General features: G+C 37.6%; 1 protein-coding gene across 7 annotated transcripts in view; it reads right to left on the reverse strand.

Annotated features, from left to right (window-relative positions):
* The window catches only part of Acbd5 (acyl-CoA binding domain containing 5), a 51453-nt gene that overhangs the window by 40273 nt on the left and 1329 nt on the right, over nt 1–9851 (reverse strand). For 3 of the 7 annotated variants that reach the window (XM_078023266.1, XM_078023265.1, XM_021722995.3), the window contains exon 2: nt 9494–9662. The exons of 1 other annotated variant lie outside the window; for it this stretch is intronic. In XM_078023266.1, coding sequence (XP_077879392.1) covers nt 9494–9569 — 76 coding nt within the window. In that variant the 5' untranslated portion in view covers nt 9570–9662. The remainder of the gene's footprint in view (nt 1–9493; nt 9663–9851) is intronic. 3 more of the 7 variants (XM_078023268.1, XM_078023270.1, XM_078023267.1) reach the window with 1 other exon arrangement.

Consider the following 9851-nt stretch of genomic DNA (forward strand, 5'->3'; position numbering starts at 1 on the left):
AGGTTTATAGGCTTAGCTCAATGACACATACTTTATATTAAAAAAAAAAAAAAAAACCTTGCCAGATTCAATGGCACTCTCCTATAATCCTAGAAACTTGTTAGGCTGAAGCAGGAGGGATGCAAATTCAAAGCGAATCTCAGCAATTTAGTGAGGCCCTAAGCAACTTAGCAAGATCCTTAGCTCAAGTGCCCTGGGTTCAATCCCTGGTACCAAAAAAAAAAAAAAACCCAAACAAACAAAAAAATTATTGAACATATTGTGCGCTGTAAGATTGCAGACAAAGTATGATGTATCTGATCTTTTGTCTTTGAGGCACTCACATGACATACTTAATATATGTATTTGAAATATTATCTAAGAATTTACATTTCTAAAAATCAAGGTCATTATTGCACTTAGCGCCTTAAGGCCTTAACCAACATAGCTAAACCCTGTCTCAAAATAAAATTGTTTTTAAAAAGCCAGGAGTGGTGATGCACACCTGTGATCCCAGCAGCTCAGGAAGTAGAGACAGAAGAATCTCAAGTTCAGGGCCAGTCTCAGCAATTTAGTGAGGCTCTAAGCAACTTAGGGAGACCCTATTTCAAAATAAAAAATAAAAAGTGCTGGGAATATGGCTCAGTGATTAAGCACCCTTGGGCTCAATCCCCACTACCAAAAGAAAAAAAGAATTTACTATTAAATATTAAGCAATAAAAACAAAACTATAAGATTTTGTTTTTTGTAAAATAGATCAGAGCAGACCAATTTTAAAAAACAGTGTTTTATAAAAATATTTAATAATTCCTGTGAACCAAAATAAACTTTCCCTCCTGAAAAAAATTAATTTAAAATAAAAATATTTAATAATTCGTTATAACAAACTTGTGGTTTAATGAATATTAGTTCAGTTTCAGAAAAATAACATGATTTTTGTGGGGAGCCAGTGGGGGGACAGATGCTGGGGATCACACTCAGGGTATCCTGCATGCTAAGTCTGAACTTCGTCACTAAGCTACACCTCCAATACTATTGTTAATTTTAACTTTGTAATGCCTTCTAAAATGTTAAGTAAATACAAACTCTTTTAATTAATTTACATGAGTTTTTTTTAGTAAGTTGACTAAAATGTTAAAAAAAAAAAAGTAGGCAGCAGACATTAAGTCTAGCTTTTTCAATTTTCAAAAAATTTGTACTACTTATATAAAACTCTTGGAATCATACCTTTCTATAAACACCCTTAACCTAACATTAAAATATCAATACTTGATTGTAAGAGAATAGCTCAACATGGCGGCGGGCGCGGAGAGATCAAGTCTCTGACCTCTTCAGCTGTGCAGGCATAGGGAGTCGTAAACAGCCTAATTCTGTTTGCTGAGGATCACTAGGCAATGCTGAGCTGACGTGGATCTGGAACGAGCAGTCTGGGCCTCTCAGAACACACACTGAACCTGGATCGGCTGAATTCAAGCTCCCGTTCGCCTGCTTCCCGCAGACAAACAGCTGTGACTCAGCACTAATCCATCCGGCTGAAACAACCGGTCAGCCCTTCTGATCCTACGGAGGTAAATGCCAACCGAGCCTTCATAGGTAGTGGCCACAGGTGTGAAACGGGGCTTGGGAGAGACAGTAAGGACCCACCCGTTGCATTGGTCACCCGGCAAAGGGAAACGAACTGTCGCCATTTGCAAGAGATACCACCATGGCAGAGAACTGACGTCATCAGACTGCGGCGGAGGAGATAACTTCATTGAAACCTGCGGCTACAGGTGTGTAATTCGCTAGCCTTCCCTCTCCACACATCGGGGAAACCTTAAGGGCCAATCTCAGCTCTCCTGTAAGGGCCTCTCCCAGCTCTCCCGTGAGCACGGTAGCCAGACCGAGGGAATTAGAGGTGGCGCGGGACCCGCCGGCGCGGGACTACCGCTCCCACCAGTGCAGACAGCTGAGGTCTCTTGTACCAGCTACCGGGGGTGTGGCTACCGGAGGGGCAGTAAAATTCGCTGAGGATTCTCAGCCCCAAGCTCTACAAACTTAGGGTCTGAGGGAATGGCAAACTGGAAAAGTGTGCCCAGTCATTCATGACAACAGGGCTCCCGGGAGCAGCAGACCTGGTGTGTACCCAGTATTGTGGTGAGCGGCACCCGTGAGAGGGGCCTGGCTAGAGGAAAAGTGGGGAAGTGACTAGACACAAGAGGACGCCCTAGGCACCCAGGATTGGAGACTTGACCAGTCTGGGAGGAGGAGCTGCTGCACAGTGATTGGTTTCCGCGTATTGATAGGAGAAACTTGGCCTGGTGGTCACAGCGCCACCTACTGGAAGAGAAGTTAATCAAACTCTAAGACTGCATTTATTAGTTTTTTTTTTGTTGTTGTTGTTGTTTTTGTTGCTGTTATTGTTGTTGCTGTTGTTGTTGTTTTAATTTTGATTTGGGGTTTTCTTTCAGTTTCATTTTTCTTTCTTGTTTTTTTAATTTTTTTTTTTTTTTTTACAATTTTTTTAAAAAATTTTTTTTCTTCCAATTTTAATTTTTTTTATTATTTAAAAATTTTTTTTTCTTTTTTTATTTCCTATTTTTTTTCTTCTTTTGTCTTTTCATTTCTTTTCAATGATCTTATCCCCCCTTCCTTGAATTCTACCTGCTTACTCTCATTCTCTTTAGTGACTTTTTCCATTCCCTTCTAATACCTTTCCTCCCAAGCATCAAATAAATTTATAGGAGTAAACAGTAACGCAGCAGTCAAACAGAACAAGAAGTAACATGAGCAGCTTCAAAAAGCAAGGAAGAAAAGGAGTACAAACAATGCAGGACAGCCTAAATATTCAGGAGGAACTAGAGTCATCAGAAAAATGGTCATATAAAGAACTCAAGGAACACCTTAGACAGATGGAATGGAACCTTAAAGAGGATACGAGACAGCAAATTCAAGCAGCAAAAGAACACATTGAGAATGTATTACACAAACAGATAAAAGAAGAAGTTAAGCACCTTTATCAGGAGATAGAGATTATAAAAAAGAATCAAAACATAATCTTGGAAATGAAGGAAACTATAAACCAAATTAAAAACTCAATTGAGAGTATCACTAACAGAGTGGAGCAAGTAGAAACCAGAACGTCAGATAATGAAGACAAATTATTTCATCTTGAAAAGAGTCTAGCCAACTCAGAAAGGCTGGTAAAAAATCACGAGAAAAACATCCAAGAGTTATGGGATAACATAAAAAAGCCAAACTTACGAGTCATCGGGATAGAAGAAGGTACAGAGATTCAAACCAAGGGAATGAGTAACCTGCTGAATGAAATAATTACAGAAAACTTTCCAGAAATAAAAAAGGAAACAGATATACAAATTGAAGATGCATACAGGACACCGAGCACACAAAATCACAGTAGACCAACGCCAAGACACATTGTTATGAAGATATCCAATATACAGAACAAAGAGAAAATATTAAAAGCTACAAGAGAAAGGAGACAGATTACATTCAGGGGTAAACCAATAAGGTTAACAACGGATTTTTCATCACAGACACTGAAAGCAAGAAGGTCATGGAACAATGTATTTCAAACACTGAAAGACAATGGATGCCAACCAAGAATTCTGTATCCAGCAAAATTAAGCTTCAGGTATGACAACGAAATAAAAATTTTTCATGATAAACAAAAGTTAAAAGAATTTGCAGCCAGAAAACCAGCATTGCAAAGCATTTTGAGCAAAACACTACATGAGGAAGAAATGAAAAACAATAACCAAAACCATCAGAGGGAAGTGCCTCGGTAAAGACAGAGGGCGAGGGGGAAAAATAATCATGGAAAAACAAACTAAATTTTTTTTTTTTAAAAAAAAAAAAACGATAAATAATCAAACATGGATGGAAGTACAAACCATATATCAATAGTAACTCTGAATGTTAATGGCTTAAACTCTCCAATAAAGCGACATAGGCTGATATCATGGATTAAAAAAACAAATCCAACAATATGCTGCCTCCAGGAGACACATCTGATTGGAAAAGACATACACAGGCTGAAGGTGAAAGGATGGGAAAAAATATACCATGCACACGGTCCTCGTAAGCAAGCAGGGGTGGCCATCCTCATATCAAATAAAATCGACTTCAAGACTAAGTTAATCAAAAGGGATAAAGAAGGACATTATATACTGTTAAAAGGAACCATTCACCAACAAGACATAACAATTATCAATATTTATGCACCAAATAATGGCGCTGCGACATTCATAAAACAAATTCTCCTCAAGTTCAAGAATCAAATAGACCACAACACAATAATTATGGGTGACTTCAACACACCTCTCTCACCATTGGACAGATCCTCCAAACAAAAGTTGAACAAGGAAACTATAGAACTCAATACCACAATCAATAACCTAGACTTAACTGACATATATAGAATATATCAACCATCATCAAATGGATATACATTTTTCTCAGCAGCACATGGATCCTTCTCAAAAATAGACCATATATTATGCCACAGGGCAACCCTCAGTAAATATAAAGCGGTGGAGATAATACCATGCATTTTATCTGATCATAATGGAATGAAACTGGAAATCAATGATAAAAGAAGGAAGGAAAAATCCTACATCGCATGGAAAATGAACAATATGTTACTGAATGATCAATGGGTTACAGAAGACATAAAGGAGGAAATCAAAAAATTCTTAGAGATAAATGAAAATACAGACACAACGTATCGGAATCTATGGGACACAATGAAAGCAGTTTTAAGAGGAAAATTCATCGCCTGGTGGTCATTCCTCAAAAAAAGAAAAAACCAACAAATAAATGAGCTCACACTTCATCTCAAAGCCCTAGAAAAGGAAGAGCAAAACAACAGCAAATGTAGCAGAAGGCAAGAAATAATTAAAATCAGAGCGGAAATTAATGAAATTGAAACAAAAGAAACTATTGAAAAAATTAACAAAACTAAAAGTTGGTTCTTTGAAAAAATAAATAAGATCGACAGACCTTTAGCCATGCTAACAAAGAGAAGAAGAGAGAGAACTCAAATTACTAACATATGGGATGAAAAAGGCAATATCACAACAGATGCTACAGAAATACAGAAGACAATTAGAAATTATTTTGAAAACCTATATTCCAATAAAATAGAAGATAGTGAAGACATCGATAAATTTCTTAAGTCATATGATTTGCCCAGACTGAGTCAGGAGGATACACACAATTTGAACAGACCAATATCAATAGATGAAATTGAAGAAGCCATCAAAAGACTACCTACCAAGAAAAGCCCAGGACCGGATGGGTATACAGCAGAGTTTTACAAAACCTTTAAAGAAGAATTAATACCAATACTTTTCAAGTTATTTCAGGAAATAGAAAAAGAGGGAGCTCTTCCAAATTCATTCTATGAGGCCAACATCACCCTGATTCCGAAACCAGACAAAGACTCCTCAAAGAAAGAAAACTACAGACCAATATCTCTAATGAACCTAGATGCAAAAATCCTCAATAAAATTCTGGCGAATCGAATACAAAAACACATCAAAAAAATTGTGCACCATGATCAAGTAGGATTCATCCCTAGTATGCAAGGCTGGTTCAATATACGGAAATCAATAAATGTTATTCACCACATCAATAGACTTAAAGATAAGAACCATATGATCATCTCAATAGACGCAGAGAAAGCATTCGACAAAGTACAGCATCCCTTTATGTTCAAAACACTTGAAAAACTAGGGATAACAGGAACGTACCTTGACATTGTAAAAGCTATCTATGCTAAGCCTCAGGCTAGCATCATTCTGAATGGACAAAAGTTGAAGGCATTCCCTCTAAAATCTGGAACAAGACAGGGATGCCCTCTATCACCACTTCTATTCAATATAGTTCTCGAAACACTGGCCAGAGCAATTAGACAGACGAAAGAAATTAAAGGCATAAAAATAGGAAAAGAAGAACTTAAATTATCACTATTTGCAGATGACATGATTCTATACTTAGAAGACCCAAAAGGGTCTACAAAGAAACTACTAGAACTAATAAATGAATTCAGCAAAGTGGCAGGATATAAAATCAACACGCATAAATCAAAGGCATTTCTGTATATCAGCGACAAAACCTCTGAAATGGAAATGAGGAAAACTACCCCATTCACAATATCCTCCAAAAAAATAAAATACTTGGGAATCAACCTAACAAAAGAGGTGAAAGATTTATACAATGAAAACTACAGAACCCTAAAAAGAGAAGTAGAAGAAGATCTTAGAAGATGGAAAAATATACCCTGTTCATGGATAGGCAGAACTAACATTATCAAAATGGCGATATTACCAAAAGTTCTCTATAGGTTTAATGCAATGCCAATCAAAATCCCAATGGCATTTCTTGTAGAAATAGATAAAGCAATCATGAAATTCATATGGAAAAATAAAAGACCCAGAATAGCAAAAGCAATTTTAAGCAGGAAGTGTGAATCAGGCGGTATAGCGATACCAGATTTCAAACTATATTACAGAGCAATAGTGACAAAAACAGCATGGTACTGGTACCAAAACAGGCGAGTGGACCAATGGTATAGAATAGAGGACACAGAGACTAATCCACAAAGTTACAACTATCTTATATTTGATAAAGGGGCTAAAAGCATGCAATGGAGGAAGGATAGCATCTTCAACAAATGGTGTTGGGAAAACTGGAAATCCATATGCAACAAAATGAAACTGAATCCCTTCCTCTCGCCATGCACAAAAGTTAACTCTAAATGGATCAAGGAGCTTGATATCAAATCAGAGACTCTGCGTCTGATAGAAGAAAAAGTTGGCTCCGATCTACATATTGTGGGATCGGGCTCCAAATTCCTTAATAGAACACCCATAGCACAAGAGTTAATAACAAGAATCAACAAATGGGACTTACTTAAACTAAAAAGTTTTTTCTCAGCAAGAGAAACAATAAGAGAGGTAAATAGGGAACCTACATCCTGGGAACAAATTTTTACTCCTCACACTTCAGATAGAGCCCTAATATCCAGAGTATACAAAGAACTCAAAAAATTAGACAATAAGATAACAAATAACCCAATCAACAAATGGGCCAAGGATCTGAACAGACACTTCTCAGAGGAGGACATACAATCAATCAACAAGTACATGAAAAAATGCTCACCATCTCTAGCAGTCAGAGAAATGCAAATCAAAACCACCCTAAGATACCATCTCACTCCAGTAAGATTGGCAGCCACTATGAAGTCAAACAACAACAAATGCTGGCGAGGATGTGGAGAAAAGGGTACTCTTGTACATTGCTGGTGGGACTGCAAATTGGTGCGGCCAATTTGGAAAGCAGTTTGGAGATTCCTGGGAAAGCTGGGAATGGAACCACCATTTGACCCTGCTATTGCCCTTCTCGGACTATTTCCTGAAGACCTTAAAAGAGCATGCTACAGGGATGCTGCCATATCGATGTTCATAGCAGCACAATTCACAATAGCTAGACTGTGGAACCAACCCAGATGCCCTTCAATAGATGAATGGATAAAAAAAATGTGGCATCTTTACACAATGGAGTACTATGCAGCAATAAAAAATGACAAAATCATAGAATTTGCAGGGAAATGGATGGCACTAGAGCAGATTATGCTTAGTGAAGCTAGTCAATCCCTAAAAAACAAATACCAAATGTCTTCTTTGATATAATGAGAGCAACCATGAACAGAGCAAGGAGGAAGAGCAGGAAGAAAAGACTAACATTTAACAGAGTCATGAGATGGGAGGGAAAGGGAGAGAAAAGGGAAATTGCATGGAAATGAAGGGAGACCCTCATTGCTATACAAAATTACATATAAGAGGTTATGAGCGGAATGGGAAAATAAACAAGGAGAGTAATGAATTACAGTAGATGGGGTAGAGAGAGAAGAAGGGAGGGGAGGGGAGGGGGGATAGTACGGGATAGGAAAGGTAGCAGAATACAACAATTACTAATTGGGCATTATGTAAAACTGTGGATGTATAACCGATGTGATTCTGCATTTGGGGGAAAATTGGGAGTTCATAACCCACTTCAATCTAATGTATGAAAATATGATATGTCAAGAGCTTTGTAATGTTGTGAACAACCAATAAAAAAAAAAAAAAAAAAAAAAAAAAAAAAAAAAAAAAAAAAAAAAAAAAAAAAAATATCAATACTTAAATAAATTCCTATGTTATTTCTATATATTTTGTTTCTTCTAGCTTAACTTTCAATCCTCTCTATGACCTCCTTCAATGGAATGTTTGAAAGTATAAAAGAATCAGGAGACTAAGGCAGAGAATCACAAATTCAATGCAAAATAAAAAAATTTTAAAGGGATGGGGATATACCTCAGAGCCTCCCTAAGTTCAATACTAGTGGGGGCGGGAGGGGGGATTACAAAAGGGAACATTATTTTTTCTGTACATTTGTTTTCATAACTTTCTTTTTTCTTTTTTCCAAGGGTGTCACTGGGATTGAACCCAGGGCATCATTCAGCCTAAGTACTAGCTCTACAAAACTTTCTGAATCTACACTTATCCAATTTTAGAGTGAACTGTATTGAAGATTCATTACTTAGCCAAATATGATTAATGAAAACCAAGAAGATGATATTAAATACTCTAGTAATATATTTATATAGTCAGGTTTCCCACTCTGGTACAGTAATAGTGCTTAAAAGCATTTTTTAAAATTAGTTTATGATTTAAAATAATCCTTATGATGCAAAGGACATGAATTGCAAAGTGAAAGTCTCCCTCCCCGTGCCACTCTACTTAGAAAAGGGGGGAAAAAAATTAAATAATGGCTGAAAACTTTCCAACACTGCCCAAAAATAAAATTACAATTTACAGTTTACAAACTGTAAACAGGATAAATAAGAAGAAAAAACACATCTAAACACATCATAGTCAAATTACTGAAAACCAAAGATAAAACAAAGAAATGACATACTAAAAGAAAGAGAACAATAGATCTTTCCCCACAAGCTGCAAAGAAGGTCCAATATAAGTATATGTTAAACAAAACAAAACGCTAATACAACGGAATAGCAGCAAAAAAAAAGGTACTATATTTATTAAAATAAAAATAAATCGTTTTACAAATGAATATTGCTATTTTTTCCTTTCCTTTACTTGACTTCCTTTCCCTTACTTCATAGCAAAAGTTTTCAAAAGGTTTGAATTGTAGATTTTCAAGTATAGGGTACCAGGTATCCCATCCCAGAATTTTTTTTTAACAAATTTGCAGTCATTAAATGAGAAGACTTTCGTTTTTAACAATCTAAAGAACTTAAAACGTGGATAACATTTGTCTGTGGCTTCAAAGATCAGCAGGTCGTTAATTCACATTCAATACCTCCCCTACCAATTACATGCCTTTACAACACAGGAAAAAAGTAGGCTAAATAAGCCAGGCTTGAACCAGAAAGAAGGTTAAAGAAGGTGAGGTTTAGAGACCTGGGGCCTCTTCGGAAGGCTTTTCCAGCGAGGCCCAGTGCACGTACCATTTTTCGGCAAACTCTGGATCACCTTCACGGCCGCCTCAAACCTGGTTTCATGGACCGATCTAGTGTCCGCCATCTCCAGCCGCCAGCGCGGGCCCCGGTCCCAAGATCGGTCTGCAGGAATCAGGCAGCAGCAGCAGCACCAGCTTTCCCAGGAGCCTGCATGAAACTGGAACATGCAGCGCAGCCGCGGATCAACAAGCCCCAAAGGGAGGAGGCCTAGGAGCGCAGCTGGTCAGTTCCCCCTTTGACCTGCTCTATCCAGGCCACACACACTTCGAGGTGGCCTTGCTCCTTCCTCCTCCCCGGGGCGTGACTAAGAACCAGAACCCTGCCCGCGACGACAGAAAATTAACTC

This window comes from Ictidomys tridecemlineatus, chromosome 10, assembly GCF_052094955.1.
Source record: "Ictidomys tridecemlineatus isolate mIctTri1 chromosome 10, mIctTri1.hap1, whole genome shotgun sequence".
In the NCBI taxonomy this organism is placed as follows: domain Eukaryota; kingdom Metazoa; phylum Chordata; class Mammalia; order Rodentia; family Sciuridae; genus Ictidomys; species Ictidomys tridecemlineatus.